The sequence below is a fragment of the Canis aureus genome, chromosome 29 (assembly GCF_053574225.1).
Source record: "Canis aureus isolate CA01 chromosome 29, VMU_Caureus_v.1.0, whole genome shotgun sequence".
NCBI lineage: Eukaryota > Metazoa > Chordata > Mammalia > Carnivora > Canidae > Canis > Canis aureus.
The window spans coordinates 26826831-26844111 of NC_135639.1; the positions used below are offsets into that span (position 1 = coordinate 26826831).

Genomic DNA, 17281 nt, shown 5'->3' on the forward strand with positions numbered 1-17281 from the left:
TGGGCTGAAGGCGGTGCTAAACCGCTGAACCACCCGGGCTGCCCTATTGTCCAATATCTTGTAGATGTTGTTTCATCTGTTCTGTCCAGTGTTCTGTCATTTGAGGTAGGAGGGTAAATTATGTCTTGTTCTCCTGTCATGTCTAGAAAAGGGAGGCTCACTGAAACATTTTTGATAAAAGCACACATTTAATACTCCTATGACATTAATTTACTGCAGTCAAGTCCACTGAATTAGGAAGGCTCTCCAAAGAAGCTGCCCTGAACCATAAATGATACCAATTTTAAACGTTTTTTTTTTTTTTTAAAGATTTATTTATTTATTCAGAGAGAGAGAGAGAGAGAAGCAGAGACACAGGCAGAGGGGGAAGCAGGCTCCATGCAGGCAGCCCGACGTGGGACTCGATCCAGGGTCCCCAGGATCACGCCCTGGGCTGCAGGTGGCGCTAAACCGCTGTGCCACCAGGACTGCCCTTAAACTGTTTTTTTTTTTAATTAAAAAAAGATAATTACAAATACTAAAGAAAAAGCAAGATGGAAAGATTAAAAAATTTTTACATTCTTCCCTTTCTAGTGCTACCATTGGTTTCATAGCAGTATATTAGCCTATGTGAATGCATAGTTTTACATAGTTATACTCATGTTATCCTTCTGTTTTGTGTTTTTAAAACATATGTCATATGGGCAGTCCCGGTGGCTCAGCGGTTTAGCACCGCCTTCAGCCCAGGGCCTGATCCTGGAGACCTGGGATCAAGTCCCACATCAGGCTCCCTGCATGGAGCCTGCTTCTCCCTCTGCCTGTGTCTCTGCCTCTCTCTCTCTCTCTCTCTCTCATGAATAAATAAATAAAATCTTAAAAAAAAAAAGAGTCATATTCTTTTTTTTTGTAATTTTCTTAAGTCTTTCTCTCTGTCTTATTTTGTACAATGTGGGTATAGTTTATTTAACCATTCTTTTCATGGAAATTATGGTTGTTTCCAGTTTTTACTATTATAAAAATGTATAATACGGCTGTGTATATGTTACACATACATATGTAGTAAATTATTACTACATAATTTACTACATAAATGATTACCTTAACTTGAGGCTTTTAGGGAATTTTGAAATAATTTTGTGTTTAAATTTGGTAACAAAAAAGAATGTAAAAGCCTATGGCATTTCCAAGGGAATGCAGTAATGAGGTCATCTGGTGCCTGTTCACTAAGGAACAGAGCTGACAGAATGTTACAGAGAAATAATCAATTGACAGAGTTAAATACCTCTCTGAGGAAGGAGACAAAAATTCAGCTCAACTCCGTAAATGTTTTGGTCCCTACCATCAGAGAATTTATAATCTAGTGGAGGATCTAGTGAAAAACACATCTAAGGAGTTTCACAGTTGAGTTGGTAAAGATATGTCTGACCTGCTGAAACAGTTGTGTTCATTGCACGACTAAATTTGCATGTACACTGAGTGAAACCAGATTGCAGACTGAGAAGCTTTAACTTGGAACTATACCAACTTACCTGGCACTAAATCTTGTAAATTAGAAAAGCAGTGTTTTGATAATATGTTTTATTAAGGCTTCCATAGTCTCTTCCATAAAATTGTATGAATTTATGAAAATGAGGTGTTGCTAGAACAGATGCAGAGCAGCCAGATGAATTTTCTTTCTCTGTTACAGCTGTAGGTCTTCCCTCTGATATAGCTGCTTCTGCTACTCCTTGCTAGAATACTGGCCAGGAATAGGTAGTGATGGTACTCAGGTATAAAGTTCCTAGGCACAGGTGCCTGGGTGGCTCAGCAGTTGAGCATCTGCCTTTGGCTCAGGGTATAATCCCACAGTCCCAGGATCGAGGCCCACTTCAGGATCCTTGTATGGAGCCTGTTTCTCCCTCTGTTTGTGTCTCTGCCTCTCTCTCTCTCTGTCACGAATAAATAAATAAAATCAATAAATCAATAAAGTTCCTAGACAGATTGGTTCCACATTTTTTTTTTTTTTAAGATTTTATTTATTTATTCATGAAAGACACAGAGAGAGGCAGAGACACAGGCAGAGGGAGAAGCAGGCTCCCTGCGGAGAGCCTGAGAGGCTGATGTCAGACTCCACCCTCGAACTCCAGGATCACACCCTGAACCGTAAGGCAGATGCTCAACTGCTGAGCTACCCAGGCATCCCCGTTCCACATTTCTTAATGTTTTTTGGGCTCCACTTTACTTCCTTTGGGAAAGTCTCAAATTCATTCATTTGTTTGGGAGGCCATTTATCTAAATAATAATAGCTAATGTTTATACAGCATTTATTATATGCCAGGCGCTGATCTAAGGTTTTATGTATATTAACATTTAATTTTCATAATAATCCTTTCATGTAAGTATTGCTATTATCTTAGTAAATGGCAGGGGCTGGAATTGGACTCTGACAGTTGACTTTAGGGTTCATACACATACCTACTTACTATAAGTACATGCTCTGGAGTCATACCCTCCAGGTTCAAATTCTAGCTCAGTTACATATAACTGCTTGAATGACTTAGATAATTGTCTCCTCTGAGCCTCAGTTTCCTCATCTTTATGCTATCTTGAATATAATCTAACTTTGTTCACTTCTTGGCACATAGTAAACTTGGCTCTTAATTATTTATTCCTTCATTTAAAACATAAACTTGGGGATACCTAGGTGGCTCAGTGTTGAGCGTCTGCCTTCAGCTCAGGGCGTGATCCTGGAGTCCTGGGATTGAGTCCTATGTCAGGCTCCTTGCTTGGAGCCTGCTTCTCCTGTCTCTGCCTCTTTCTGTGTCTCTCATGAATAAGTAAATAAAATATTTAAAAAACAAAACAAAACAAAACCAGAAACTTGGAGTGCCTACCATGTGCTTGCTCTTCCAAGGAGCAACGTGCTGGTTTGTCTCTTTTCTAAAATGGTATCAGTTACTGTAATGTATGGCCCTGAAGCTTTTAGCTGATTGAGGATGTTCTATATTTCCATCATCTTTCCTCCTATTGGTAAGTATGGAAAAGAGATAGAATTTGATCATAAAAGGGAAGGGTATTCCTGTTGATTCATGTTGTAGGTCACACAATTAAGTCAAAGGATCTAAAACAGGTTACTTCTTGATTGAAACATGACCGTTCTCCATCTGGCAAGATTATTTGTATTGTTTGACCCAGCTTAAATATTTAGGAGAAAGATATGTATGGAATAGAAAGGAATACTTATTCAGCCAGCCACTTCCACTAAATCAGCCCTACCCATTAGGTAAATGATAAATGTGGCAGCGAGGTTAACCTTATCTTACCACCTCAGTGTAGGTTTTAAACAAATGTGAAAACTAAGTATGGAAACCTGTTAGGGAGTAAATGGAGGGGATTTGGGTTCCCCTGCCCAATTGGGTTCCCCTGCCCCTTGGGGCAGAGGAGGAGAGGAGTATTTTGATAGAAGTGAAAAAAAGGGATGCCTGGGTGGCTCAGCTGTTGGGTATCTGCCTTTGGCTTGGGGCATAATCCCGCAGTGCTGGGATCGAATCCTACATTGGACTTCCTGCATGGAGCTTGCTTCTCCCTTTGTCTCTGCCTCTCTCTCTCTCTCTCTGTCTCTCATAAATAAATAAATAAAACCTTAAAAAAAAAAAAAAAAAAAAAGGAAAGTAAAATAAAGCTAGAAGGAAAAAAGTCCTGGTGAAGATAGTTGAGAATAAGCCCATATATTTTTCACTAAGATAAGGAAGTTTTATTTATTTATTTTTATTTTTTAAGATTTTGTTTATTCATAGAGACACACACACACACAGAGAGAGAAAGAGGCAGAGAGAGAAGCAGGCTCCATACAGGAAGTCTGATGTGGGACTCCATCCCAGGTCTCCAGGACTACACCCCAGGCTGCAGGTGGTGCTAAACCGCTGCGCCACCAGGGCTGCCCCGATAAGGTAGTTTTAAACAGAACATTGGTGTAGGCTCTGTTTGGTTATTCTAATAATGCTCTTCTGATATGTGTCTTTATTCCTCATATTTGTGATTTTTTTTTTTTTTATTGGGGGTCTGACAATCTTTTTTCTTTTCTTCCTTATAGTCCTGAGGCTTTCTACCAATGCAGGCCAGTGGAAAGAAGCAGCTAGCAAGGTGACCCATGCGTTGGTTAATATCAGGTACGGAATGAGAATTTACCTCTTTCAGAGTTCCTTGGCTTATCCTGAGGTTTATTGTACCTTTCTGAGTGGAGTGTGTTGAACACTACTGCTATTTTTAAGTCCTGATGTCTGTAGGAGTGGAAGAAATGTCATACTTGATCAAGAAAAGCAGGAGAACATGAGACTTTCATATTGTCATATTGAAATAGCTCACAGTGCAGTTCATGAATTTTCTTACCAAGATGGTTGCAAGCCCTTTTCAGGCGTCTTTGTTGCCAAAGTGTTTTCTGTGTATAGGCCATCTGAAAGCTTTTCTCTGAAATTTTTTTCTGCCATTCTCTGTGAGTTCAGTGAATGACTCATGGGGATCTGGAACTTTGACGTTTTGCTTTACATGGCTCTTTCTATTTGTGGTAAACAGAGGCAAATGGAGCTCATGGGGCTAAGATTATTTTAGGTTCCTTATGAAACAGCAAGGCAATTACAGAGTGCTATATGTATTGGATAAAATTGAGTCCGACTTGGAGTTTGGCTTAGGGTCTTGAGGAAATACCACACACTCACAGAAGTGAACTCTTTGTAAATGGAGAGAATATACTTTCAGTATCGTGAAATCTCAAGCTGACTTTCCTTATATTCCTCGTTCCCTTTGTGCCTATCATTTCCCATTTAATCAACAGTTATTAAATTGTTCTTGCAAACAATTGAAAGATTAACACTTGAGTAGAAGAGGCAAACCCAGCAGATGGGGAAACTTGATTTAGCTCCAGATGTAAGCCTTGCCAGCCATTCCCAGCGATGGTAATGCACATCCACAACTTGGTATAGATTCTAATGTGTGGCAGAGCTGGGATTTAGTTTTTATTTCTGTATCTTTATTATTTTCCTTTCCTTCTTTTTTATTTTCTCTCTCTCCCTTTTTTAAAGATAAAATGTCCTGTAGTGATTTACATTGGTATTTGGCACATCTGGGAACAGAAGGAGAAGTGTGAAATGTGTGTGTTGGGAGAGCTGGAATGAGGGGGTATGGGGGTTAAGATGTGCTAACAAGATTGCACTGAAGGTTGATCTGCCTTACCTGACCCCAGAGACATTTTGCTGCAAACACAGTTTTATAAATTTCACAAATGCATATCTGTACCTAGCAAATAAACCAGATACTATAGTGAGGCCTTATGATAAATGTAATTTTCTGTAAGAATCAGAAATTACAAACTGTCTTCTCCCAAATATCCCTTTGTGACCCAAGGACAGTATGACAAACAGTATGTATGAAAGAAGCTCCAGATTCTGGGCTAGAGTATGAAGTTCATATGGGCATAATTTATGTTATGTTTATTTATTCATGTATTTACTTAGGCTTTCCAGGCAGCTCCTTTTCATCTGGGACTTGTTTCCTTGATCACATTCCTTTATGCTTGCTTTATTTCCTACTTTGTGGCTTTTCCTTTCAGTGGCTTCTGGCTTGGCTGCTGTCCTTATTCTTCCCAAGGGCTGTCAAACAGCTGATTTAAGCTTTTGGCCTATGCTTTTTGTGAATAGCCTGGAAAGGACTGGGCTGAACTTTGAGCAGATGCCTATAACCATGACTTTTTTCTTCTCTTTGCAAGTCTCCATCCAGCCTATACCTTCATTTTCATTCCTCACATTTCTTTGATGAACTTGCTGCATAGAATAATTAGATTATCTTCACTGTCACTAATGAATTAGACTTGGAGTATATGTCAAAAGTATCAAAGATCCAGTCAGTTTTCTCAAGAGATTGCAGGAAAAATGTGTTTGAATGTCAGTTATCACACTAAAGCCAAATCAGGGCAAAATACCAGTCAGGGTAAACCAGCTAAAGTTTACTTTTTTTTACTTTCTGACACTTATTTTCACTTAATAAGTGCTAAACTTTGTACTCTTTTATATACTGTCTTCTTTAATATTCAAACTCTATAGAGTATATCATAAGCTTTTAAAAATACACCTTTTACCAAGGAGGAAAATGACTCTTTAAGATATTGTGGATTGCAGAGTTTCACAGTTGTTTGGCAAAGCTGTGTGAGTCCAGGGCTCAGGGCTCTTTCTTCTAAAGGTTTTTTATTTTTAAGTAATCTCTACACCCAAAATGGGGCTCAAACTCACAACCCTAAGATCAAGAGCCACATGTTCCACCAACTGAGCCAGCCAGGCACCCCAAGGCTCCTTCTTCTATACCATAATGGTTCCCATAGCGTTGCATCAAAGGCTACCAGCATGATGTATTGAAGGAACATAGAAATTTTACAGAGGCTGGATTTAATATTGTCTCTACCACTTAATGTGTGGCCTTGAGCAAATTATTTAGCTTCTCTGGACCTCTTTCCACTATCTATAAAATGAAGGTCATGGTGATAAAAACTGTTTCACAGGGAAATAGTTGTGAGAAGTATATAACGTATGTGAAAGCACCTAGGCAACTCTAAAATACTGGCCGTTTACTTAACATAATGTATTTAAAATTCATCTCTGTTGTAGCATGTGTCAGAATTTCCTTCCTTTTTAAGGCTGATTAATATTCCATTGTATGTATATGCCACATTTTGTTTATCCATTCATCCTTGATGAAATCCCAAGTGGTTTGCTTCCACTTTTTGGTCATTGTGTTTTGGTTGTTTGTACATGGGTGTACAAATATCTGTCCAGTCCCTGCTTTCACTTCTTTTGGGCATATACTTAGAAGTGGAATTGGTAGATCATATAACTTAATTTTTTGAGTTAAAAATTTTTTTTGCCATACCGTTTTTAGGTTTAGCATTTTGAGCCTTCCTTAGAATATTTCCTAAGTACATCTTCATTTGTCCCTTCCATAAAAGTTAAGATGTTATCCTTAACCTTAAAAGATGTTTTGCTTTTTTTTTTTTTTTTGTAGGTACACTCTGATGCTTTGAATGAGGGTGGTACAGGGAGTCTCTTTTCTCAGAGTTAGTATTCTCTTGGCTGAGGGTGAAAAAGTGGTATGCTCAACAAGTCTGCATTCCACTCAATGATAATGAGTGCTGTCTTATGCTCCTGTGTTTTTTTCTAAGAGCTTGTGTTGTACATCCATGACACTATTAACTTTGGGTGGTTTAGAAAACAAGAGACTGGGGCATCTGGGTGGCTCAGTGGTGGAGCATCTGCCTTTGGCTCAGGTCATCATCCTGGGTCCTGGGATTGAGTCCCTCATCAGGCTCCCTGCAGGGAGTCTGCTTCTTCCTCTGCCTATGTGTCTGCCTCTCTGTGTGTCTCTCATGAATAAATAAATAAAATATTTTAAAAAAGAATATTTGGTTAACCAATTAAAAAAAAAAAAAGAAAGAAAACAAGAGACTGTGTCCAAAGATTGGACCCATGGGTCTCCCAGGGATACTATGAGATGGTTAACTATTGACCACCAAATTTATTACCAGGGATAGAGTAGATAAAGGCTTAGAAGTAAAACTGTGATAGAGCGCAACATTTACTTCTGTCGTTATAAAGATTATTTGTGCTGATCCCACCCCTGGAAAAGATTTCTAAGGCCGAGTAAATGAAGTCTTAGCTACTTCTGTAGTATATTCTTTGATAACCATGGGAAAGGTTTGGGTTGCATGTGAAGTTTTCAGACATCTAACAACTGAGAGGGCCTCAAGCTAGTTTGGTAGTTGGTGACAGCTACAAGTTATATCTTTGGGATCTTCTGGAATACAATACATCTAATGGCAACCCTAACATAATATCTTAGCAGGTGAAAAGCAGCAGAAAGGCTACAGACTTTAATGTTCTTTGGAGTTTAGATTGTGACAGTGAAAATTAAAAGTGCTTCCACATGCTCAGAGGCCTAAATTTGCTCAAGTGTCAGTCTGTTTGCTTTTCACTTGTCTTTCGTGGCTTAGTCATGCCAGTTCTTTAATTGTCAAAGTTATTTGTGTTTAAACAATTTGTCTCTCTCTTCCTGTTTGATCCTTCAAAGAGATTCTTAAAATGCAGCTACTTAGAAACTGCTGTTTTTAAAATTGAAGTATAGTTGACATTCAATGTTATATCAGTTTCAGATATACAACATAATGATTGAACAATTCTATTCATTGTGCAGTGCTCACGATAATAAGTGTAGTTCCATATGTGGTTACTACAGTTTTATTGATTATATTCCCTATGCCATACTTTTCATGTTTATTTTATGACTAGACATTGGTACCTCTTAATCTCCTTCACCTATAACATCCATCTTCCTACTCCCACCGATCTGACAACTACTAGTTTGTTCTGTGTATTTATTAGTCTGTTTTTGTTTGCTTGTTGTTTTAGTTTTTAGATTTCATACGTGAGTGAAATCATATGGTATTTGTCTTTTTCTGTCTGACTTATTTCCCTTAGCATAATACCCTCTTGGTTCATCTATGTTGCTGTGAATGGCAAGATCTCATTGTTTTTTTATGGCTGAGTAATATTCCATTGTGTGTAAGAGTGTGTGTGTGTATACCAGAAATGTACCCATTCATCTCTTGATGGACACTTGGTTGCCTCTATATCTTGACCAATGTAAATAATGCTGCAGTAAATATAGGGGAGTGTGTATCTTTTCAAATTAGTGTTTTTGAGAAACTGCTGGTTTTTTTTTAAGTAACCTCCATGCTCAGTGTGGGGCTTGAACTCACAACCCTGAGATTGAGAGCTACACACTGAGCCAGCCAGGTGCCCTGAAACTGCCATTTTTTTATTGGAACACCTAATATAGTTAATGTACAGGGCCCTATATTTGTTCCTTCCCATAGACAGGATGTTCCTTTGTTTTGCCACAGGAAAAATAAAATATTATTGCTCCACCTTTAAAATTCTACTTTGTATAATTGTTGCTTAAGCTGCCTTCACAGATCAACTGGTCCACAAAGGAAAAATACTTCAAGGGGCCAGATGCAGAACTGGAAGGAAAGCATTTGGGAAGTTTTGCTTGAAAGTTTTGCTTGGGAAGTCTTCTATGCAATGGCTTCTCTGCCTTTTGGCTAAGATCAAGTGTTGAAGTCTTCTATGCTAAAGATTTCCTGCCACCACTTAGGAGGTTACCCCAGTGAGTTCCTATATTTTAGGAAGATGTCTGCTGATTGTTAACCTAATTACTCAAAAGAGAAAACGAAAAATGTTAGACTAAAATCTGACCTTCATCTAACTGAACAACTTTCAAGGTAAGTAATTTGAAGCCCTTAAAGAATCTATTCAAGTTAACATCTTGATGCTTTTCCCTTAATTAGCATTTTATTAGCACAAAGGTTCGCAGTCCTGTTTTCTGGTTGCTCACAAAAATAGTGGCTGAGTCACTGCAAATAGGTTTTTCTCCTAGTGTGTAATCTTTTTTTTCTAGTGTGTAATTTTAAAGTGGATAAAGTTTTAACTATGATTAATATATAAAATGTTTTCTTTATTTGGAATGCATTAAACTAAAGTTTAGTTTTTCTTTGACAATGACTTTTATCCATTAGGCCTCCGGGGCTGACAAGAATGACCTTTTAAGATATTGCTGTGGTTAGTGACTAGGTTGGGATTTGGAATAAGAATTTAGTGCATTTCTGGGATGCCTGGGTGGCTCAGTGGTTGAGCATCTGCCTCTGGCTCAGGGCGTGATCCCAGAGTTCTGGGATCGAATCCCACATCAGGCTCCCCTTGAGGAGCTTGCTTTTCTCTCTGCCTATGTCTCTGTTTCTCTCTCTGTATCTCTCATTAATAAAGAAATAAATAAAATCTTAAAAAAAAAGAATTTAGTGCATCTCTTTGTAAGTCTTTTCATTGTTTACCTTGTGAGTTTGCCTCTTCTCTCTCTCTTTGCTCTATGATCTTTTTGTTTCAGTGCTGAAGTAGTCCTCCCCCTACTTCCTGCTTATGTGCTTATGTAGCTGTTTTCCTTTACCCTAAAAAAATATTCCCTCAAAAAAAAAAAAAAAAAAAAAAAAGAGGAGGAGGAGGAGGAGGAGGAAAGCTTTAAATGTACACTGTGTTAGGGAGGCTGGGGAACAAGAATAGCTCTCAGCAGCCTCTAGAGGGGTTCATTGAGCATAGCACCCTTTGGAGCAGGCTGCATATAGAGTTCTGCTTGTCATGGAGAAAAAGCCCTCAGGCGGTAATCAGGGAGAGCACATTCACTATTGATGGCCAGAATTAGGGTTGGAAAGGGAATGTGAGGTCGCAGCCAGGCAGAGTCCCTCCAAATCCTCTTGCCCATGAAGCTGTTTGGGCTACAGAATTTGCCTCTTAGTCACAGTTCTTTTATCTGAATGGATATTGATAAGTTGAAGGGAGGAACAGTTTGATACCAGGCACTTCAGCTGAAGGATGCAACATAGTCTAGTGAAAAGTAAATATGGACCAAAGTAGTCAAATGATAGGTGCAGAGGGATTGGGCTGATGATTCTTGAAGAGCAAGAAGTACGTTAAAATAAGCTTCTAGTTCAGTTGTCTACTTAAAAGTGCAAGACAGGCAGGCTCAGATTATCCCCTGGGTTAGAATTTATCAGTAATGACCTTTCTTCCGTTAATCAGACCCTGCTGATCTCCCATTACAGAGAATGAAAAAGCATTATGGAGATTAAAACAAAGCACCAAAATGAGGCTGTTATAATATTGTTTCCCCAGTGACTGGGAGCATTACATATTATTCTAATAGTTGCTGTTCTCTAGTCTCTTAAAACTATAGCTAGAAATAAAAAAACACACACTGAATCCCATGTGGCTAATCATCTGTTTTGCCCTAACTTGGTTTATGCTGCAAAGTGAGGTTTTGCATTAGGTCATAGCTAGGTTTGGTGAACTGCAGTGCAGTAAAGTAGTCTTGTTTGAAGAGATTCAGATATTCGTAATGAAATATTAAGATTTTTAGTTGGGGCTGCTGTGATTTTAGGTGAGCGGGACTTTATTTTTTATTTATTTTCATTTTTTAAAAAAGATTTTATTTATTCATGAGAGACACAGAGAAAGAGAGGCAGAGACATAGGCAGAGGGAGAAGCAGGCTCCCTGTGGGGAGCCCAATGCAGGACTCGATCCCAGAACCCTGGGAACACGACCTGAGCCAAAGGCAGCCACTCAAACATTGGACCACCCAGGTGCCCTGAGAGTGACTTAAATATATAAAACCCCCTCCTTCCCTCAATCTGAAACTCCCTTGGTGTCTTTTTCCACTTTGCTTTTTAAATTTTTTAAATTTGTTATTATTATAATTTTGTAAAGTTTTATTTATTGTAGAGAGAGAGCACAAGATAATATGAAAGGGGTGGGCAGGAGAGGGAGAGAATCTAGAGCAGACTCCCTGGTGAGCATGGAGCCATGCAGGGCTGATCTCATGACCCTGGCATCCCTCACTTAATTTTTTTTAAAGAAAATTGCAAGAAAATATACATAACATAAAATTTATCATTTTAACCATTTTTAAGTCTACAGTTCTGTGGCATTAAGTACATCCACATCATCACAATTTTTTCATATTCTTCAGCTGAAACTGCAACAGTAACTCCCTGTTCCCTTCTCCTCTAGCCCCTGGCAATCTCCACTCTACTTTCTGTATTTGTGCATTTGACTACTCTAGGAACTTTACAAGAAGAATTAAACAGTATTCATCCTTTTGTGACTGGCTTATTTTACTTAATATACTCAAGGTTCTTCCATGTGGTATCATGTATCAGAATTTCTTTCCCTTTTTTAAAATTTTATTTTTATTTTATTTTTAAAGATTTTATTTATTCATGAGAGACACAGAGAGGCAGAGACATAGAGGGAGAATCAGGTTCCTCACGGGGACCCCGATATGGAACTTGATCCTGGGACCCCAGGATCACACCCTGAGCTGAAGGCAGACTCGCAACCGCTAAGCCACCCAGGCATCCCTCCTTTTTTTTGAGTGATTGCAACACCCAGCATGGGGCTTGAATTTACAACTCCAAGATCAGGAGTTCCATGTTCCACTGACTGAGCCAGCCAGGTGCCCCTCCTCTCTCTCTCTCTCTCTCTCTCTCTCTCTCTCTGTTTTTTTTTTTTTTTTTAAAGATTTTATTTAGGCATGAGAGACATAGAGAGAGAGAGAGGCAGAGACACAGTTAGAAGGTGAAGCAGGCTCCACGTGAGGAGCCTGACATGGGACTCAATCCCGGGTCTCCAGGATCAGGCCCTGGGCTGAAGGTGGCACTAAACTGCTGAGCCACCCGGGCTGCCCTCTCTCTTGTTTTTTAAGACTTTTAAAATATATCCAGCATTCCATTGGATGTATACCAGATTTTATTTATCCATTGATGGGCCTTTGCATTGCTTCCACTTTCTGGCTATTGTGAATAATGCTTCTATGAATATAGATGTTCAGATCTTTGAGAATCTTTTTCTTCTTTTTGGATATATACCCAGAAGTAGAATTGCTGAATTAAATGGTAATTTTATTGGAGAATCACCATACCCTTTCCCATAGAAGCTGCACCATTTTATATTTCCATCAGTGTTTCACAAGGGTTCCAGTTTCTCTATACCCTGGCTGATACATGTTATTTTCTATTTTTTGATAATAACTACCCTAATGGATATGAAGTGGTATTGAATTGCAGTTTTGACTTGCATTTCCCTAATGACTAGTAGTATTGGTTATTTTTTCATGTGCTTATTGGCTATTTGTCTATCTTTGGAGAAATGTCTGTTCCTGTCCTTTGCCAATTTTTTTTTTAAGCTAGGTTGTTTGGCTTTTTTGTTGTTGAGTTTTAGGAATTCTTTTACATTTGGATGCTAATTTCTAATGAAATACATGGTGCAAATACTTTTTCCCGTGGATTGCCTTTTCATTCTGTTGATTGTGTCCTTTGATGCACAAAAATGTTTAATTTTGATGAAGTCCAGTTTATCTACTTTTTCTTTTGTTGACCATGCTTTTGGTGTCATATCTAAGTAATCATTGCCAATTCAAGTCCTGCAGCTTTCCCATGTTTCCTTCTAAGAGTTTTAGCTCTTACATTTAGGTCTTTGATACATTTTTAAAAATTTTTATTTATTTATGATAGTCACAGAGAGAGAGAGAGAGAAAGAGAGAGAGAGAGAGGCAGAGACATAGGCAGAGGGAGAAGCAGGCTCCATGCACTGGGAGCCTGATGTGGGATTCGATCCCGGGTCTCCAGGATCGCGCCCTGGGCCAAAGGCAGGCGCCAAACTCCTGCGCCACCCAGGGATCCCAGGTCTTTGATACATTTGAGGGAAGTTTTATATATGGTGTAAGGGAAGGGTCCAGTTACATTTTTTGTATGTGGATATCCCAGCACCCACTTTGCTTTTTTGAGATAATCACAGTTCTGATTTCTTAATTGAAATCAGGCTGAAGGGCAGCCCTGGTGGCTCAGCGGTTTAGCGCTGCCTTCAGTCCGGGGCCTGATCCTGGAGACCTGGGATCGAGTTCCGCGTCGGGCTCCCTGCATGGAGTCTGCTTCTCCTTCTGACTGTGTCTCTGCCTCTCTCTCTTTCTCTCTCTCTCTGTGTGTGTCTCTCATGAATAAATAAAGTCTTTTAAAAAAAAATGAAATCAGGCTGAATTAACCTGATAAGTATAGAAATTGACACTCTACATTTTTTCCGTATGTCCCTATTCTGTTTTGGTTTTTAGGTTTGTTTATTCCTCTGCTTGTTTAAGAGATGGCATAACAGGGGCCCTGGGTGGGCTCAGCGGTTTAGCACCGCCTTCAGCCCAGGGCATTATCCTGGAGACCTGGGATCGAGTCCCACATCAGGCTCCCTGCATGGAGCCTGCTTCTCCCTCTGCCTGTGTCTCTTCCTCTCTCTCCCTGTGTCTCTCATGAATAAATAAATAAAATCTTAAAAAAAAAAAGAGAGAGAGAGAGGGCATAACATAGTGGTTAAGAGCAGGGACTCTATAGAGTTCTGTACTCTGAGTTTAACAACCACTTATTTTGACAAATTCTTTAACCTCTTAGTGCTTTGAGTTTCCTCATGGAACCTGGGTCATTGCTGAGATTATTAAATGACAATATATGTGGAATAGTTGGACACTATTGGAATAGTGTAAATGTATGTAAATATTCATTATCATCTTTTTTAAAAAATTTTTTCTTAATGTGCAAATCTGGAGGTTATACCAGCCTTGGTTCTGATGATCTGCATGGGACATCATTCTAGAAAGCAACTCCTTTCCATATCCAACTTTATTAGTTCCCTTGGCTCTACTCATGTGGACCTAGAGGGGACCAGAAATACAGAATTATATTATTTACAACCTGACATCAAAGGTAACACTGAAACTTAGGCTGTCAGCCTGCATCTTGGCATTATTGTTAGGAAAATAGTTTAGATGGAGAGAGTTTATGTTTTCTATCACTTCCAGCCCTTTGAGAAGATGTCTGACAATGGCTGTATTATTTTATTACTCTGCCTTCTTGACATTATTTTGGTAAAAGAGAATGTGCCCAAAAGGAATATGCATATAACTGAAAAGATACTAATCAATATGTTCTTATCTCTGATTGGAGGGATTATAGGCATTTTTAATTTTTTTCTTACATTTTAAATTTATTAAAAACATTTGGCTGTGGGCAGCCTGGGTGGCTCAGCGATTTAGCACCGCCTTCAGCCCAGGGCCTGATCCTAGAGACCCAGGATCGAGTCCCACATCGGGTGCCCTGCATGGAGCTTGCTTCTCCCTCTGCCTGTGTCTCTGCCTTTCTATCTCTCTCTCTGTGTGTCTGTCATGAATAAATAAATAAAATCTTAAAAAAAAAAAATTTGGCTGTGGATTTTTTTTAGATGCCCTTTATTTGACTGAAAAAGTTCTATTCCATTCCTAGTTTTTTGTGTTTTTTTTTTTATTATGAAAAGGTGTTGGGTTTTGTCAAATGCTTTTTCTGTGTCTATTGGGATGATTATGTGGTTTTTGTGTCTTATTCCATTGATATGGTTATATTATAGTAAGCCACATTTGGTTATGATGTATAAATCTTTTCATATTTTGCTGGTTTCAGATTGTTTGTATTTTGCTGAAGATTTTTGGGTCCAGATATTGCTCTGTAGTTTTTTTTTTTTTTCTTGTGGTCTTTGTCTGGTTTTGATATCAGGGTATTGGTAGCCTCATAGAATGAGTTAGGGAGGTTGTCTCTTCTATTCAATTTTTTGGGAAGACTAGAGGGTTGGTATTAATTCTTTAAATCTTTAATATAGTTTAATAGTGAAGCCATCAGAGACTGGGTTGTTTTCACAGGTAGTTTTTTTATAGTAATTAAAGGGGTGCCTGTATGGCTTAGTCAGTTAGGTATCCCAACTCTTGATTTCAGCTCAGGTCATCATCTCAGGGTCGTGAGATCAAGCACTGCCTCAGGCTCTCTGCTGGGTGTGGAACCTGCTTAAGATTCTCTATCTGCCTCCTTCCTCTGCCCCTTCCTCAAATTCTCTCTCTCTCAAAACAAACAAACAAACAAAAAAACAACAACAAAAAAAACCCCAAAGGTAATTAAATCTCTTTGCTTGCTATGTAAGTATGTTCAGATTGTCTGTTTCTTCTTGAGTCAGTTTCAATAATTTGTGTCTTCCTGGGAATTTGTCCATTTCATCTAAGCTATTTATTGGCATACGGTTGTTTATAGTAGTACTTTATAATCCTTTTGTATATCTGTAAGGTCAGTAGTAAAATTCTTTCTTTCATTTCTGATTCTGGTAATTTGACTCTCCTCTTCAACAAATCTCTTGTTGGTCTAACTAAAAAGGTTGTTCAGTTTTTTCGATCTTTTCAAAGAACCAGCTTTTGGTTTTACTGCTTTTCTTTTTTGTTTTTCTGTTCCTTATTTCATTAATTTACACTCTTTATTATTTTCTTCCTGCTTGTCTTATGCTTAGTTTGCTTTTCTGTAGAAAAAAACCCTTAATGTATTTTTTAAATTATAGCTGGCACACAATGTTACTTCAGTTTCAGGTGTACAACATAATGATTGATGAGTCTGTATAATATATTCAATAAATTTTACATGATAGAAATAATACAGGGTATATTCTCTGACCACAGTAGAATGAAATTAAAAATCAGCAACAGAAAGAAATTTGGTTAGAGAACATACTTTTGTATTATTTCTGTCACTTAAAATTTACTGAGGTTTGTTTTATGGCCCAGCATATGATCTATCCTATAGAACATTCCATATGTACTTGAGGAAAATGTCTCTTCTGCTGTTGTTGAGTGTACTGTTTTCTAGAGGTCTGTTAGGTTTAACTGATTTATAGTGATGGTCAAGTTTTCTATTTCTCTTCTCTTCTCTTCTCTTCTCTTCTCTTCTCTTCTTCTCCCCTTCCTCCCTCCCTCCCTCCATCCCTCCCTCCCTTCCCCCCTTCCTTCCTTCCTTCCTTCCTTCCTTCCTTCCTTCCTTCCTTCCTTCCTTCCTTCCTTCCTTTCTTCTTTTTTTTTTTTTTTGAGTAATTTTTACACCTAGCATGGGGCTCAAACTCATGACCCCAAGATCAAGAGTCATATACTCTACTGACTGACCCAGCCAGGCGCCCGTCAAGTTTTCTTTTTCTTTGTTGATCTTCCGCCTAGTTGTTCTGTCCATGATTAAAGAATGGGTATTAAAATCTCCCCCCCGTCTTTTTTTTTTTTTTACAACTAACACATACTTTATTTACTTCATTGAAAGCTTAGTGGTACATACACGGTTTAATAAAGTTGACCTCAGTTTTGTTCACACTGACTCTGGTGAGTTGTATTTGGGTTTTCTCTGCTTGAGACTACTCATTTGCTACTATTGCTATTGGTTTGTTTTCTTTCAGGATCAAGGTGGGTACTTTCATATAAAATCTTATTTTGAATTCCTTCTCTGGCAGTTCTTTCCTGGACTCTTTTAGCTTTGCATAATTATACATACTTACAATGGAACTAGCATACTAAAGTCAACAAGATAAATCCTCCTACTCCAACATCACATGATCTTCTCATTCTACTAGTTAACAAAAAATGTCCAAGGTCAGCCACAGGAGAGCCTAATGAAACATACAATATTGAATCCCATGCACAGGGAATGTTACTGTGCATCTAAAATTCCTAGGAGCTTAAAGGGCTTCCCCTTGGTGGTTTCACCTGCTCCAGTGTTGCAGCCATGGGCTCCAGAGCCCAGTTTTTATTTTTGTATTGTCTCTGCCTTCATTTCTGTCATGATGTATCTTTTTTTCACTCTTTTAC

At 38.6% G+C, this 17281-nt stretch overlaps 1 protein-coding gene across 7 annotated transcripts in view; it reads left to right on the forward strand.

Moving 5' to 3' along the window:
• Positions 1 to 17281, forward strand: part of ARMH3 (armadillo like helical domain containing 3) — a 181024-nt gene that overhangs the window by 90008 nt on the left and 73735 nt on the right. For all 7 annotated transcript variants that reach the window (XM_077877890.1, XM_077877886.1, XM_077877892.1 and 4 more), the window contains one exon: positions 4052 to 4127. In XM_077877890.1, the coding sequence (XP_077734016.1) occupies positions 4052 to 4127 (76 nt within the window). The remainder of the gene's footprint in view (positions 1 to 4051; positions 4128 to 17281) is intronic.